Here is a 17,963-nt window from a genome sequence, read left to right on the forward strand (position 1 = left end):
AATTTAATATAATATTATTTAATTTAATTTAATTTAATATAAATATTATTGAATTTAATTTAATTTAATTTAATATAATATTATTTAATTTAATTTAATATAATATAATTATTGAATTTAATTTAATATAAATATTATTGAATTTAATTTTATTTAATTTAATACAAATTTTGAATTTAATATAATATAATATTATTTAATTTAATTTAATATAATATTATTGAATTGAGTTTAATATAATATAATTTAATATAAATTTTGAATTTAATATAATATAATATTATTTAATTTAATTTAATATAATATAATATTATGAGGGCAATCTTGGAAATTACTTGTTATATCCCACAATATATTTTGTAAAACGAACATGCATAACATATATTCAATCTTATATATCAAGTCAACAAACATGACTTGGAGGATATACTATCCAATACCTATATCCTATTCATTATATATCCTGACTAAATCCCACATCATATTATATCCTCCATTTTATATCCAGTGAAACAAACGGGGCCTTAGGCTTGTTTGGCTAAAATAGACAATAAGGCCCCGTTTGGAGACTTCCTTTTTTAGTTAATTAGCCAAAAAGTTACTAAATTAGCCAAAAAGTCAACAACTCATACCAAAAAGTCAAATATTATCTTTTTTTTCTACTTTTTGCACATCTTTTCGTAATTAGCCAAAAAATCATCCCAAACATACAAGTTTTTTTTACCTACCTTTTTAGTCAAATAGTCAAAAAGTTACTAAATTAGCATGTTCCCAAACGAGGCCTTAAGATAAAAAAGTGTTTTGAAAAGATGGTTAAAAATTGACTTTTTAGTTTTTTTTTTTTTGAAAAAAAATGTGTAAAAAATTAAAAGAGGTGATATGACCAAAAATAGATTAAAAGCTAGAACTTTTAACCATCTTGCCAAATTGGGCCAAAATAGATTAAAATAATCAATAAAATAAAATGTTATGTCAAACTTATAATAATTTCACTTTTTTTCTTACAATCATCAAATTAATTACAAAAAAAATATCCTAAACATAATTTTTTAATCAAATTAAAATAGTCAAAAATTCAAATAACTAAACGCCCCTAAAATAGTCTATTTCCAAACAGGTTTGTTAAATAAATTTTTGAATAAGAAATATTTGTAATTTTTTAAATTATAGTAATAATTTATAGTTTAAATAAAATTGAAGGGTGTATTTACAATTTACGCAAAATAAAATAAACTACTATTAACTGAACTCTCTTCACTCTCCCTTCTCCTATCAGGTCAATCCGATCGTGAAAGTGTTCTTGTTCTTCATCTGTGAGACAGAGACCAGTAATTGTTGATCCAAAATGCATTCGAATCACTTGCTTCTCGAAGAACCTGTACGGATGGCTTCAATCCTCGAGCCTTCCAAGCCTGTATGTTACGCAAATCCCACTGATCTCACTTCTATTCTCCTTACTACTCTAATCTACATGTTTCTTTGTGTTTATACTCCCTTTTTATGATCAATTTGAATTTGAATTTTTCAGATATTTTCATGTAGTTTTGCTACTTTTATTTTTTTTAAATTATTAAATTTGCTAATTTAAAATGAACTAGGTCCTAAAAATCTCCAAGAGTCCGTGTTTGTTTGCGTGTTTTCTCTAAATTCGTACATGTACGTACACACACAAACACATAATTTATTTATTTATTTTTTATTATGATCGTCGGCACAAACTTTGTTGATCCAGAGGTGTGTTTGATCCTTTACTGACGTAATGTATTGGATGAATTTTTTCTGTAGAGTTTTTTTCCAGCACTGTCAAAGATCGTTGGGACGCTCGGTCCGAAATCACGATCCGTGGAGATTATTTCTAGCTGCTTGAATGCTGGAATGTCTGGTACTGTTCATTTGTTATGTTTCAATTTCGATTTTTATTTTTGTTTTTTGTGAAAGTTTTTACATATAAATTCTCCTATGATTAGAAAATATACTAAATATGATGAAGGAGAAAAAATTATCTTCTAGAAGGGGGTGAATAGGTCAATTAAGCAAATGAAATGACAACCAATTTGAAAAAAATAGCAAGTGATTAATTGAATTCTAGACAATTAATCCATCAATTCCATTAATGTCATCTAATATAAAACAATCAACTTGAGTTTTAAGAATTAACGGGGAAACTCTATGGGAAACTCTCCCACTTGATGAAAATCACGATTACAGCAGCCAAAAAATAATCTACTATTGAATCAAATGGTTATAAGGCATAATTGAAGGAATTACAACTTCTTACCTAAGTTTACGTACAGTTGAGTCCACCATGAGCTTTACCAAACTTGATCTCTGCTCCAAAGTGACCTTGACACATCAAGCTCCGTAGATCCAATAACAATCTCACTAAACCAACTAGAACATCCTACCAACCCAAACCCAAGTGCCAAAATTACAGATTAGTGATTTTGTTCATCGGAAATAGCCAACCTGGCAAATGCTTTCCAATATTAGGCATCTCACTGTAAGGGGAAAAAAGATTATCTCCCTACTGTTTGAATTCCTTTTCTTTTCCTGGGTTAACCAATCACATCATAGGTTTGAATTTTATTTTCTCATTTCTGTCAGTTTTCATGTTGGCCAAAAATCGAGTAAGGTTAATCTCCCAGGTTGAATTTGAGAAGTTTTTTTTTTTTTTTTGGGTCTGATTTCACCCTTTTTCTCTTAATCTTCTAGTGGCACGGTTTGATTTTTCGTGGGGTGAAACTGAATATCATCAGGAGACTCTGGAAAATCTGAAGGCTGCTATCAAGAGTACAAAGAAGCTCTGTGCAGTAAGCTTGTTTTTCTTATATTCATACTTCATGGTCTTGATTATTAACTCATGTTTTTCTGGACACTAATCCTTCCACTTAAATTGTTAATTTTGTTATTTATTTATTTTACCTTCCTTGTGACATAAGTATAGATGTTCTGCTAATTTTGGTTACTATTTTATTTTGTTTTATTTTATTTTTCAGATATATTTGCAGATTCTCTCATATCATCTCATGATCTTCTTATTTTCTAGGTTATGCTAGACACAGTGGGTCCTGAGTTGCAAGTTGTTAATAAAACTGAGCATCCTGTTTCTCTTAAAGAAGATTCCTTGGTTGTTCTAACTCCTGATCAAAACAAAGATGCCACTTCAAATCTGTTGCCAATAAATTTTGGGGGATTATCGAATGTAAGAAATTTCACTAAGAGTCTCTAGTATAGTTTTATCAAGTGTTTGAATTTTAGATGCTTGAGATTTGTCGGAATATTTTGAATCTAAATTACACGTGTGCCTTGCCTACACATGAGAAGTTACTTGAAAGTCAAAAGAAACATCATATTTACGCTTCGAATTGGATATTACTGGCACATATACTTTATACTTTTCTAATGGAGTTTTGACAGGTGTTCAATATGGCACCTGTCAATATCTCAACCAGCTCTGACATTACATCTGTGCTGTTGGGATGTTATTGGGATTTGTGTTTATGATGCTTTCGTTTGTCAATGTTGATTTGGGCTGCTGTGATAGTCACACTTTGCTGTTGCCTGTCTTGACAATTATGAAGTTGAAATACTTTCTTTTGCTTATGATTGGGTTTGAAAGGTATTATTGACTGGTTTGTCTTAGACCAAACATATGACCAAATCTGGTTTGACACATATTGTTCACCTGTGCATGAGCTGCCTATATGAGATTTATTATTAGCATAACCCAGAAAGAATAGATAAAGATGCTATCTTATTTGGTTCAAAACAATCTCATCTGTTAATTGTTAATTGTATTTTTTGTTTTTCACTTTAGTTTTCTTCTTATGCTATCATTGTTGATTGTCAAGCTATTTTGGGTTACTTCTAATTTAAACTGTTAGCATGGAGAAATAAGTTCATTTTATTTACTATTGATCTGTAATGCAGCCATATTATGGTACTTGAGTTGTTGGGAATTCCTTTATTGCCCTATTAGACGAAAGGACAAGCTTTTCCTTGTTATGTCTATAACAACCTATGAAGCATGGATATTTCTAGGAGGGAGTCGTACTCGTATCTGTATCTGTATCTGTATTGGGTACCGATACTCCTCAAATACTCACGGATATGTATTCGATACTTCTTTAATGTATCTGTAATTTTCTTTCAATTTTGAGAAGTATCAAATATTTTTTGGATACTCTGGGTCATGAATCTGAACTATTATAAAATTGAGAATGTAATAATTCTTGCATAGTATTAGAGTACAATTGTTAGGATTAATGCAAAAATAGCTTTCCAATACTTCACTTAATTCTTAGAGAAGACAATACTAAAATCATATTTCAACAATTAAAAAGTAAAATTGTGTACATTACTTTAGCATATAACCTTTTAAGTGTGAAAGGGAAAACTACACATGTAATATAATCAATTTAAAATTGATACTGAAATGAAATTTTTATAGGATCTACTGAAAATTATGAAGTAAACTGGCTATTGGCTCTTAAACTAAATACCTAATTCTTAAAGAATGGTTTCTCATCATTTTTTGAGCTTATGTATAATATTATATATATATATATATATATTTACAATTGCATCCTAGCCATACCCTTTTCTAATTTTTTAGATTTTGTCGTATCTTTGTATCCATGTCTGTATTCGTATCCGTATCCATGTCATATTGTATACATATCTTGTATCTGTATCCTTCATAGGTTACTCCCCTGGGTTCTGTTTTTGGTTACTGCATTTATTCTTAGACTTTGTAATGAAAGTATGTTGCAGGTTAGTTAGTGCTCATATATTCATTTTATTATGCTGTTATTTCTATGTTCACTAATTTGTCAATGTAATCATAATCTGAATCCAAATTTTATTTTTGCAGGCAGTGAAGACTGGAGACACTATTTTTATTGGCCAGTACTTGTTCACAGGAAGTGAAACAACTTCTGTCTGGCTAGAGGTATGGCAACATAGGTAGATAGTATTGGTTATCCACTTGATTCAAATATACCTTATCTTTGTTGACTGGACAAAATTTTTGTTTTTATTTAGCTAGGTATGTCAATTCACCTGCTCTGTTATTCTTGCCATTTTTTTGGGAATATAACAAATTAGTCAGTGCTCTTGCCCTCCCCATTACAAGTCATCTTTTTATGGAAGATCAGAATGAAGTTATGTTTGTAAGCCAGTTGGGTAATGCTATCATGGCTCAGTGAGTAAGGCATCTTTAGAGATGTGTCGTGTTATTTTTGCCAATAACAGAGATAGTTGTGGGTTGAATTCTGTTTACTTGTTAGTGATCCAATAAGAACAAAGAATTGACTATGGCATTTAATAAAACTTCATAGTTTCAATCTCGATAAAGCATTTTAAATTTGATTTTTAGACTTCCTTATATTTCAAGAAGTTCCACTTCCGTGATGCAGGTAACTGAAGTGAATGGAGAAGATGTGGTCTGTCTGATAAAGAACTCTGCTACCTTGTCTGGGCCATTATATACATTACATGTCTCTCAAATTCGCATTGATCTTCCTACCCTTACCGACAAAGATAAGGAGGTAAATTGTTCTATTTGCACCAGATACTTCCTGTTAACAAAATCAGGCCCATTGCTTTCATGTTAAGCTATGCCACTGCAGCAAAATCTGGTGGGTAAAGGGTTGGCATCTCTTATATAGCAGATTTTGGGATGTTACCCGAAAGGAAGCATCACTGTCAAGCAGTATTTTGTAGATATCTAACTGCTTGATCTGGTTGCTTGGTTGTATATCTTCTGGCAGTGACTTATTTATTTCATTCTCATATTCTGAAGATCGCTGTTGATGCTTTTGTCTTATGGATCTGTGGTATTAAATGTTTTTCTCATTAAATAATTTTATGGCCTACTGAGAACATCTTAGAACTCTTTTAATAGTGAATAATCATGGCTCATTGTAGATATTGAAGTATATTGTAAAATAAATTGATAGATAGAGAATAAATTGTATGTATTATTGATTGATATTTGTAATTGTTACAATGATTCCTATATATAGAAGAGAGGATGTGGGAAGAGAATAGGTGAGTGTGTAGTAGGTATAGAGTAGGTGAGGAGTAGGTGGAGAGTAGGTGAAGTAGGTGAGTGTGTAGTAGGTGGTAGTGGTAGGTGTGTAGTAGGTGAATTTTAACAGCCCCCGCAAACTCAAGGGGGATAGGAACTAACCAACTTGAGTTTGGAGAGAGTAACAAAACAAGAAAATACATAAAAATAAAAGAGGATAGGAGACACTGTATGGTCGTGTCAGACCATTGGTGAAGACACTGGATGGTGGTGTCATAACGTTGTAGAGGACACTGTATGGGGGTGTCATAACGTTGTAGAGGACATTGTATGGTGGTGTCATAACGGTGTAGAGGACACTGGATGGCGGTGTCAAACCGATGTAGAAGACAGTTTATGGGGTCATATCGGACCGTTGTAGCAGACAATGTTGTGACAGTTGTTGTGACAGTTTACGGAGTCTTGCTGGACCCTTGTAGAAACTAACCGGAATCAATGTCGGGACAGTTTACAGAGTCTTGTCGGACCCATGAAGGAGCTAACCGGAATCAATGTCGGGACAGTTTACAGAGTCTTGTCGGACCCCTAAAGGAGCTAACCGGAATCAATGTCGGGACAGTTTACAGAGTCTTGTCGGACCCATAAAAAAGTCGTACCCTCAAAAGGTGTGCCCTATCGGTCAAAAAAGGCGTGCCATCAAAAGGCGTGCCCAATCCATAAAAATGCGTGCCATCAAAAGGCGTGCCATCAAAAGACGTGCCATCAAAAGGTGTGCCATCAAAAGGTGTGCCCAGGTTGGCGTCGAGCGCCGAGCGGCGCATGATGCGCGTGTCTGCCTCGTCGTCAGGGTCTTTATAAACCGAGGCGGAGGCTGTGCTTGAGGCAGAAGCGAAGACAAAAAAACCTTGTGAAAAAACTTCTGAAAAAACTCTTCATTTTCTGAGAGGGATATTCGTTTTCTGAGAGATTGTCTCTAAGAGCTGCAAATCTTGAAACACTCAGTAACACTCGGTTGCCCAGAAAATGGCCTCTTCATCCTGTAGTCTGCTCACTCTCTTTCCAGACCTCAACGAGTCAACAAGAGAGATAACCGGTGTGGTGGCCCTGGAACCTCAACCAAGCGCCTCTGGTTTTGCTCCGTTGAACTTTCCGATGCGGTCGGTGGAGCAAAAAATGGCGGTGCAAACTGATATTGAGGCCAATCAGTATACTTTGAAGTCATGCGTGGAAACCATGACTGCGGTCACAAACTTGTCGCACCGGCTGCAGAGCAGGACAAATGAGGTGCAGCAGTTAAACGCCCAGCTGGCTCTGCTCCAACGCATGTATAAGGATGCGCGAGCAGAGATAAGTGTGCTAAAGACGGAAAACAAGGAGCTGAAGCGGAAGGCCACCGTAATGTTTCGATTTGGAGGTCCGCCATATGCTGCAGTGGAGGAGCAGGGGGGAGTAAACGTGCTCGGCGGACTAGGAAGCACGGAGACCGGACTGGCACGGGACACCCAAGAAAAAGTAAGAAGAAGAGACCTGCAGTAGAGTAGAGAAGAAAAATCCCACTGTGGGTGTGGTTGTTGTGTTGTGGTTGTGTTTGTTTGTTGTGGTTTTTTTTTTTTTTTTTTTTTTTTGGTGTAGAATAGTGATCAGGGCGAAGTCCCGATAGAAATAAAATGAGTGTATTGTGCAAATCTAAATGGCTTGAAGGTACAAGACTGAGCAGAAAAATGAGATTGAATGAATAGAAGGTTTTTTTTTTTTTTTTTGGATAAAATAAAATAAATAAAGGAGAAAAAAAAATTTTAATTTTGAAAGCAAACGGAGGAAAGAGAGGGACAAACTCATGTGGATGTCATGATAAGAAAAGGCAAAAGAAAGAAAAAAAAAAAAAAAAGAGAAAAATGCAAACAGGAGTGGAGACAAATTGAGTGGAATTCGGTGGAAAGAAGAGAGAAATCAGGATTATAAATTGCTTTGGCTAGTGGTAGGGCCCACCAGCACTATTCACTTCAAAAATGTGGAATGGTGAGCAAGAGGTGGTGAGCAAGAGGTGGAAACAACAAGCTTGTCTTTACCCACGATGCCCTCAAGAGTCTGCAGCAGGCTGAGAGATGCAGCAAGATCATTGGCCCATATGTTTCTTCCATCAACCACTCCAGCAAAGAGGTATTTTCCTGACGGGAATCCACTTGTAATCAAATCAAGAGTTTGTGCTCCGCGAACCAGATCAAAAACAAAACCAGTGACACACTTCAGGCTGGTGAGGGTTTTAAATGCCTCAGCTGGAACATCAGCAAAGTAAGTCTCGACAATAACATTCAGGCCTGACAAAGCTGATTCTAGCTCAGAGTAGGCAGCAGTGAATGCTTGCAATTGGTGAGATTCAAGATCCTTCACAAGGGTGGGCTCATCAAACTGAATCCATGATGCACCAGCGACCTTTAGCTCGGCAACAACTTCCTTATAGATTGGAAGGATTTTGTCTAAGAGGGAGAGAAGAGAACATGATTTCTCGACACCCTTTGCAGGTTTTGAGAGCAACAAATAGGACACAGGGCCAACAAGGACTGGAACGATATCTACTCCAAGCGCCTTAGCCTCCTTATATTCGTCAACAGCTTTGTGGGAAGCATATGAGAACTTGATCTCAGGTCCCAACTCAGGGACAATGAAATGGTAGTTGGTGTCGAACCACTTGGTCATCTCCATAGCAGGTACAGAGGCATTTCCTCTAGCCATGGAGAAGTAAGTGTCAAACCCAATCTCACCACCTGTCCAACCATATCTAGGGGGAACAGCGCCAAGCATCGCGGTTGTATCAAGCACTTGATCATAGTAAGAGAATGTGTTGCTAGGAATATACTTGATGCCAGCACTGGCCATCTGCTTCCAGATGGAAGACCTCAGATCGGCTGCGACCTTTTTCAAATCCTCAGCACTGCTCTTCTTATCCCAGAAGGATTCCAATGCAAACTTGAGCTCTCTCTTGGGGCCCATGCGAGGATATCCAACGATGTGGGAGGCCATTTTTCTTTAGGAGGTAGAACCGGAAGAGAGAGAAATCTGCGACTGGTTCTTGGTGAGTGAAGGCGGAGGAAGGCGGAGTTTCGGTTCAGTTATGGAATTTGTGACAGCGGAGTGAAGATATGTGCAGAGGTCCGGCGGACGGCCAAGGTGAGACTGCTGCCCGCCGGTGAAGCAGAATGACTAGGTTGTTAACCTTGCTCTGATACCATGTAAAATAAATTGATAGATAGAGAATAAATTGTATATATTATTGATTGATATTTGTAATTGTTACAATGATTCCTATATATAGAAGAGAGGATGTGGGAAGAGAATAGGTGAGTGTGTAGTAGGTATGGAGTAGGTGAGGAGTAGGTGGAGAGTAGGTGAAGTAGGTGAGTGTGTAGTAGGTGGTAGTGGTAGGTGTGTAGTAGGTGAATTTTAACATATATTTACTCTGTAAACTTCAAATGGTGCCATGTAAAATTGCTGGAATTTTTACTGCTAGAAAATTTTCTGCTTACTTTTGTTTCTTAACAAGTGGTTGCATTATATTTTACTGACCAATTTCAAGGTTATTAGCACTTGGGGTGTGCGGAACAATATAGACTTTCTTTCACTGTCATATACACGACATGCGGAAGATGTTCGACATGTAAGGACTATTCCTCTTACCAGTCTTGTTCTATTATATTACCATCGTTCTTCATAGTTATGTTGCATGGACTCTCCTAAATGTATGTACTTATACACTCGACACTTGGGTTAGGAAGAGTATGGGATGTGTTTGACATGTGTAGCTGGACATTCACCGAGAAAGCATATTTCATAATTCGAGTTGACATAAAATTATGTGTAAAACTCCCATATTATGCAAGAAATGGTGTATGCCACCTTGTGAATGTCATTTTACCTTAGAAAATATTAAACAAAAAAGTATATTAAAAAATATGAATATTTTGTCCTGCCTGTGTCGGCAGCACTTGATCGGACAGATCAATTTCTTCTGACTGTTCATATCCAACTTGGCTGGGAAAATCCATTTGCCCCACTGATTATGACAACAGAGGACGAGGTAGAAAATGATAATTTATTCGTCTAGAAATCTACTCCACTTGAAGAACCCTGATTTCACGCAACAGCTGTGGGAATTAGATGAATCGGACACTTAGATACATATCCATACCCAGCATCCATATGAGCTGTATGCAAGTCCATGCGACATAGCTTTATAGTATAGACTGCCTATTATATATAGTGTTTACACAGTAAGTGTTGACTTATCTGGTTTTCTTGTCCTACAGGCTCGGGAATACCTTTCGAAATTGGGTGACCTCAGTCAAACTCAAATTTTTGCTAAAATTGAAAATATAGAGGTGATATTCACAGTGACTAGGATTCCTCAAAAATTTTTTCAATTCAGCATTCTACTTCTGCAAATGAGAATTTAATTTTCTTACAGGGATTAATACATTTTGATGAGATTCTACAAGAGGCAGATGGCATTATCCTCTCTCGTGGAAATCTGGGGATTGATCTCCCACCAGAGAAGGTCAGCTTTGAAATTTGGACATAGTAAATTCCTAATATCCTTTTGGCTGCCAAAACAAACTAAAGTTGCACGGCTGTTTTGATGGTGATGGAACAAGCCATTAATTGCATATATGTATTTTCTCTCTTTTTGAATGTGCACATCTGTTAGTGAACATTCTCTAAGATTCTAACTTGATTTTTGTGGTTAAATTCCTTATCAAATTCAGGTATTTTTATTTCAAAGAGCTGCTGTTTACAAGTGCAATATGGCTGGAAAGCCTGCTGTGGTTACTCGTGTTGTGGACAGTATGACGGACAATCTAAGACCCACTCGTGCTGAGGCAACTGATGTTGCAAATGCTGTATTGGATGGTAACTTTTAGCTTTCTAATATATGATACTCCCTCCGTCCCATTTTGTTGGTCCACTATTCCATTTTGGGATGTCCCCAAATGATAGTCCCATTTGAAAAGTCAAAGTAAAAAATATTTGATTTTCCAAAACTACCCCTTTTGAGTAATTATAAATATATTAAAAATTTGGAAAGATAGGGGCATTAGTGGAAAAATATTTTGAAATTTAAATTTAAGTGTAATGATTGCATGCCCCCTTAAAAATTTGGAATCCCCAAAAGGGACCAACAAATTGGTACAGAGGGAGTATGTTGGATGGTTTCTTTCTTGGAAGTGCATAACCATTTGTGGCTATTAATGGCATTACTTCCACTTTCAGTTTTTCTTAGTAAGTCACAATCAATTTTTAGTTCATGGAGGCATGAATTTTGGGATCTTATGTTTTCTTTCATTGTTTATTTGGTTCAGGTACTGATGCAATTCTTCTAGGAGCAGAGACCCTGCGTGGACTGTACCCTGTTGAGACTATTTCCATTGTTGGTAAAATTTGTGCCGAGGTAGGATTTTCCTTGCTTTCTATTGTTAACTTCTTTTTCCCTCTTAATGGTGCAAATAAATATCCATATCTGAAGGAAAACTATCCTCTCTCTGTCTCTCTCAGGAATTTCTCAGCTGCTACCTAATATTCTAATCCAAGGTCCTTGCAGCGCCAGTTTCCTTCTTAGCACTGCCCAAGCCCCTGGGACATTTTTCTTCCCTAATTCGATACCTAAAATGATTATAGTTTCATCTTCTGTTAGGCCTGTCTTCTCTATGAATATGTTCAAAGCATTTTCAGTCTATTTCTCCATATGATGTTGACGCAATCTTTTGTCAGTGCCCATGTTTTCCATGTTGGTGTTTGGAAATCTTTTCATCTATCTTTAGAAACTTCTTAAGTCCAGAAAAACATTGTAATAAATGGCTGCCACACTAGTGTCTGTCCCTACCCTGCATGCTTAATAAGGATTCTATTTCTGGATTTCCCTTTCTATGTTGATGTAGAACCTAACTAATTCTAGTATAGATGCTAATCTGTTGGAAGTAAACTAGACATTCTTTTTAGTAAGTGAGACGAGTACATAGTTATTGGTTGAAATCTCAAAGTGTTATTTGTATAATACTTCTGTTGGTAAATTTAAGAGAGAACAAATGTTGGGTTTGGCTATGTGAAATCTTGTTTCCCAGTTCCCTTGTTGAAATTCATGTTCATGCAGATTCAGCTAAGGTTTGTGCTAGCTATATTCATTTCATAATGTGTTGATGTTAGATGCTCATTTCTGATAGTGTCACTGCTAGTATCTATGTTAAAAAGAAATTGAACTTGTTATTTCTATGGATGTAAATTGTCGCTAATGATCCCAATGTTCAGGATATTGAAATATTTTATTAACAGAACAAAAGTCATGCTTGACTCCTGAATCAATTATTATCTATTTTGATGTTATCTCATGGGTTGTCGTTTTTAAATTAAAATGTATATTCAGGCAGAGAAGGTTTACAATCAAGATCTGTATTTTAAGAAGACTGTCAAATATGTTGGAGAACCAATGAGTCACTTGGAGTCTATTGCTTCATCTGCGGTATTTGCTTTGTAGATCTGACTTTTGTCTTTTCACTTAAATTTACCATATGAAGATGGCCCCTCAGTGGACTGCAATTTGACCAAGGGAAGGTGCTTTGGAAAAGTGTGTTCCTCATTTTGGAATTACACCTACTGTTTTCTTTAATCTGCAGGTACGAGCAGCAATCAAGGTGAAGGCATCTGTTATCATTTGTTTCACTTCTACAGGAAGAGCTGCGAGGTTCCTCTTTCTTTCTTTTTTTACTCATTGTGGTATTTAAATGCAATTATTAATGGGCTGGATATTGTGAGTAATTTTCTTTAGATTATTGCTTCATCTCTTTAGAAAACAGTAGCCGTAATATGCTGGATTTGATGTTCCACATTAATGCGTAACCTAAATGCAAATTTTCATATTCGTTCCTTTGCATGTATGAGTACTACATTGATTAATAGCACCAGTATTGCAGATTGATTGCGAAGTATAGGCCAACAATGCCTGTCATATCTGTTGTCATACCTCGTCTCAAGACAAATCAACTCCGCTGGACATTTACTGGTGCTTTTGAGGTATACAATGTGCTTGGGTTTACGTGAAGTTTTCACTGCTGCAAGTTTGGTTTTCCTGATTTTTTAATGTTTTTAACAAAGAGTCTTGCTAACCACTGCCTGCTAGGCATTGGTTAAGGATCATAATGTCAAAAAAATTAGAACTCCAATACATGTTTCACATAATTCCATACACTTATATATGTATATTTTTATACACTTTTCACATATTTCAATACACTTTTTTGCTCATATACCAACATCAACCACCACCCAATGGCGGTGGTTAGCATTTTCCTCTAACAAATAACTCTGTAGTAAGCAATTGTGGGTACCTACATCTGACTTTGGGCGGTGGTTAGCATTTTCCTCTAACAAATAATTTTGTAGTAAGCAATCGCGGGTACATACATCTGACACTCCACGTTGCGAGTTGAGCCACTCCATGATATCTCTCCGAGCCATGCACATCAACACCTCCAATGGTTTTGGACGAAGAACATGCTCCCCTTTGAGGTCCACTCAGGCTGGCTGAGGATAGTGCACACGGTGCTCTAGCCCTTAAGCCCAGGCAAAAGGACCAAGACATTTGTTGGTGACCCAAGGCACTGCTCATCTCAACTAAGCATATCTCCACTCAAGTGCGCCACTTTCTTCATTGTGGATATGTTTGACACCCTTAACTTGGTCAGACAACTCCTGTCTGGGCGTGTACTCTGCTCCAAGTACCTATCACCAAGTACTAGGTGCACTCACTGTCCAACTGAGTACACCCTCCTTCATGACTCATGCCCCATCTTGACTTGGCAAGGTCGAGCATCTCTCCAAACAAGCACACACCTCAAGTGCATACTCCAACAAAGGGAACCCTGATACAGACATGCCAAACTAGATCAGGAGTTGGCACCAACCCCTACTCAGCAGAAAATTATCCAATCTTCCAGGAACACCGGACATTTGTTAGTGCACCCAAGGCACTGCTCATCTCAGCTAAGCATATCTCCACCCAAGTGCGCCACTTTCTTCATTGTGGATATGTTTGACACCCTTAACTTGGTCAAACAACTCCTGTCTGAGCATGTACTCTGCTCCAAGTACCTATCATCAAGTAGTAGGTGCGCTCACTGTCCAACCGAGTACACCCTCCCACACGGCTCATGCCCCATCTTGACTTGTCAAGGTCGAGCATCTCTCCAAACAAGCACACACCTCCAGTGCATACTTCAACAAAGGGAACCCTGATACAGACATGCCAAACTAGATCAGGAGTTGGCACCAACCTCTACTCAGCAGAAAATTATCCAATCTTCCAGGAACACCAGGTGGCTATGCACCCAATCAGTTCCTATTTTTTAAGCTATGTACGGACATAGCCCCTTGTTATTGGGTGGGCACACTCTTGTCATGGAATTCCCAGAACACTAGCTTAGGGTCACTAGAGTACTTGTGTCTTAGAGACTAGAAATGAGGGTTTGTTGCGGTGCTTCATCCTCTCCTCGTCAAAGGGATCTACACCTTGACTGGTCTTAGAGAAAGGCGTCGACCCGCTGCAGCTTCTCCAATACAATCTCCCATGTTTAACATACCTACCACTGCAGCCCCATGATACAACCCCGAGGTTTAACACCGTTTCTGTGCTCACCTCATCCACCTCCAGTGCTATCGTGCTGATTCAGTGACATCATTTATCCTAATGACTATACTGCTCATGAAGCTTCCAAAACTGTGGATGAAGTTAACACAGTACTGTGGAGGTTGGAACCTGTTTACATGTATGAATTTAATTTAACTTTTTTTATAGATTTCCTTCTTGATGCTATATCTGATGATGTTCCAAGCTATGAAATGAGTAAGCGGGAAGAGAGTTGCCTTCTTTAGAGTAGGTATTCAGTCTTGTGGATTATCATTCTGCTACCATATTTAGTTGTGCCTCTTATGATCCCTTTGAGGACACCATCTTTGGGATGCCCTGGCACTCTCATCGGTTAAGTACACATGGGAAGAAATTATTGTGCTTTTGTCACAGTTTCATCATTATATTAGGTAATGCTTTAAGGGATCACACATCGAATGCTTCAGGATAATCTAAATGTCCAGAACATTTCTCTGAATTTCTACGCTGCTTGGAATTATTGCTGAAAAAATAAGACCATATCTGACCCATTGTCCAATGCTTTCTTCTGTAACTCCACTTTTACTAAATTTTACACAAATGCAGGTGCAATGGATTCTTATTTTCTTTTCCTGATATGTGAAGATATGAAAAATTGCATTTCTTTTGGTTCAAACAAAAATAAGCATAGAACACATACACCGTAACCCCATGACCGAGGCTGGGAGTACCTACCTGACTTGGAGAAATTCAACCATTTTCTGATGTGTCTTGGCAGGTGTCTAGAATGAGTCCTCAAGTCTATGGAGAACTCTGTCTCTCTCTCTCTCTCTCTCTCACACACACACACACACACACACATACACACACACAAACAATCTATCTGTCACTTGTAGTTGTCAAAAAGCTTGTGTTTCACATGTCTTGTTCTATTGATCAATTCATTTAATCAACAGAGATTTTCCTTTATGCATTTTGTCGTCAAATTGAATTTGTAACTCATTATTGCAATCTTTTCCTTTACGTGATGTGACGGGCAGGCAAGGCAATCACTTTTAGTCAGAGGTCTTTTTCCCCTGCTGGCAGATCCTCGGCATCCAGTAAGTTCTATTTGAAGTTAATAGGCACCATATTTGTGTAGAATAATAGGCATGTGAAATTAGCCTTTTGGCATTATTTGCAATTTTGCACTAAGTTACTGCCCTTAGATATAGATCTACATTCTCATCCTTGACAATCTAATTTTAGCATTTTGATGGGCCTGCAGAATTTCTTAATCTATCACTGAGATATCGTTTTGATTTCCGTTAACCATATAATACTAATAGAGAATTATTAGTCAAATTGTGAGCACTAACATAGATGAGATGACCTGTCTAATATGAAGAATGGTAGAGGTCCCAAATTTTCTCCCAAAGATTTTACCAAACGTCTCACATGGGTGTGGACCCCACACTTATGTGAGACTCACACCCATGTGAGACATTTAGTAAAACTTTTGATAGAAAATCTGGTATCCCTAGCATTACTTGTCTAATATTTGAGTTAGAGGTTAGATTTTGTTGAATGGTCATTTTTAACCTTTTGATGTCTGGGACAAAAGCATCAATGTCATCCATGGTCATGAGATTGAAGTAAATTAGAGACTAGAACATATCAAGGAAGGTTCAAAACAGTCCAAAATGCAAGGGTTTGTGTATAATAATTAGAAATATGAGGTTAATGTGACTTACACAACTAGAATGGAAATTTCTTATTCTCTTCTCCGACTTAACCAGAAAGAAAGGTTTGGGCTTCATATTCTTGTGAGAATTTTGTGCCTCATGGTTTAAAAATAGAACTGTTTTAGCCTCTTGACCTAGAACTACTTGTCAAGTCCATCTAGTGCCTATGCAAAGTAAAGCTAAAAAGTTATTTGCAGAAGAATACCATTTTGGAGAAAGAAAATCTTGTTTTTTATCAAGTTGGCAATATTCTTAGTCCTATTCAGCTTAGACAGATTAAACTGGAATGGATATTACGTTAACTTAGCCTTTAGATTTCTGATGTGGAGGATCCACATATCGTGATAACCATCCCAAAGTAGAAATTGCTTTCTTTTTTTGGAGTATCAATATATGGAACAGGTTAAATATGGAACAGCTTAATTTCTTACTCGTCCTATATGGAACGGATAAATATTGTTGATTTAACCTTTTCTGTTTTGGGTAATGGATTTGTGGAGGGGAAGAAAACAAAAGGAAGAAGATAAGACGAAATTAAGTGAAACAGGCTAATTTTACTTATTTCACTTTCATTTCTTCCTCTTCATTCAAACATAGCATGAGTTTTTTTTTTTTTTTTAACCCACTCGAACTTACAGAATATACTCTGATCTTGCAGGCTGAGTCTACAAGCGCAACAAACGAGTCGGTTTTAAAGGTTGCGTTGGATCATGGCAAGGCTTCTGGTGTTATAAAGTCACACGACCGGGTTGTGATATGCCAGAAAGTTGGTGATTCATCTGTTGTGAAGATTATTGAGCTTGAAGATTAGACCTTTGTATTGTACCAAACCCTCATCTTGAATATACTTTCCATGTTTGAAAACTCAGGCTAAACAATTTCTGAGTTCAAATATAGCACATGTATTAAGAGTGCACCAGCAGATGGTTCCATCTTTCCTAATTGAAATATTAAGCATGATATGATATTGTCTTTTCAACTACTCAATATGTTTGTACAATGACTTCTATCAATAAATTTGGTTTGCTACAGTTCATGGATCGGATTGGTCTGGTTTTAAAGTAAATTAGAAACCAAACTGGTTTCTACAATTCCAAAAAAATTAGGATCGTAATCAAACTATTCAATCTATGAAATTGAATCATAGCAATTGATTTGGTTCGGTTCTAAAAATTTTATGTAACAATAAACATGATATATGTTTTATGTTTGTAAACAAATTAAAAATAATTAGTTTGATTGTCAATTTCACCATCAAAACTAGTGTTCAAGTCTTACAATGAATTTTTATATTATTATTTTTATATATAAAAATAATAATAAACAAATATAATTTGTTTCCATTTAGAACTGTAACTAGTGCCCGAAAACCTAGACAAATAATTTTGATTTTTACCATTTTTAAAATCAGAATTAAAAATGTAACTAATAAAAATCTGACCAAATCAATAGTTCAGATCAGACTGAATCTGTTAAACGGTGTTTTTTTAAAAAAAAAAAAAAAAATCTTGCAATGTGTCTGTTAGAGAGAGCAATTGAAATGTGGGTTTGGTTTATG

At 36.4% G+C, this 17,963-nt stretch overlaps 1 protein-coding gene and 1 pseudogene across 3 annotated transcripts; one reads left to right on the forward strand and one right to left on the reverse strand.

Annotated features, from left to right (window-relative positions):
- The first annotated feature begins 1,196 nt into the window (after positions 1-1,196).
- Positions 1,197-17,436, forward strand: LOC114291088 (pyruvate kinase 1, cytosolic). 2 transcript variants are annotated; one of them, XR_003639283.2, is made up of 17 exons: positions 1,204-1,414; positions 1,786-1,882; positions 2,713-2,810; positions 3,047-3,202; positions 4,874-4,951; positions 5,418-5,549; positions 9,606-9,686; positions 10,336-10,407; positions 10,494-10,583; positions 10,792-10,936; positions 11,386-11,474; positions 12,444-12,539; positions 12,694-12,761; positions 12,991-13,090; positions 14,668-14,823; positions 15,722-15,781; positions 17,064-17,436. XR_003639283.2 is itself a non-coding variant. In XM_028235122.2 (16 exons), the coding sequence occupies exons 1-16, from the start codon at positions 1,346-1,348 to the stop codon at positions 17,214-17,216; spliced, it is 1,584 nt and encodes a 527-aa protein (XP_028090923.1). In that variant the 5' UTR covers positions 1,197-1,345; the 3' UTR covers positions 17,217-17,436. The 2 variants fall into 2 exon arrangements, 1 of the variants encoding a protein (XP_028090923.1); XM_028235122.2 differs by lacking the exon at positions 14,668-14,823 and having other exon boundaries at positions 1,197-1,414.
- Positions 7,941-9,143, reverse strand: LOC145797047 (5-methyltetrahydropteroyltriglutamate--homocysteine methyltransferase pseudogene; annotated as a pseudogene). Its single transcript, XR_014338007.1, has one exon. The product of XR_014338007.1 is annotated as a 5-methyltetrahydropteroyltriglutamate--homocysteine methyltransferase pseudogene (transcript).
- Positions 17,437-17,963: the final 527 nt, after the last annotated feature.

The sequence above is a fragment of the Camellia sinensis genome, chromosome 8 (assembly GCF_055761805.1).
Source record: "Camellia sinensis isolate YWXY chromosome 8, ASM5576180v1, whole genome shotgun sequence".
In the NCBI taxonomy this organism is placed as follows: domain Eukaryota; kingdom Viridiplantae; phylum Streptophyta; class Magnoliopsida; order Ericales; family Theaceae; genus Camellia; species Camellia sinensis.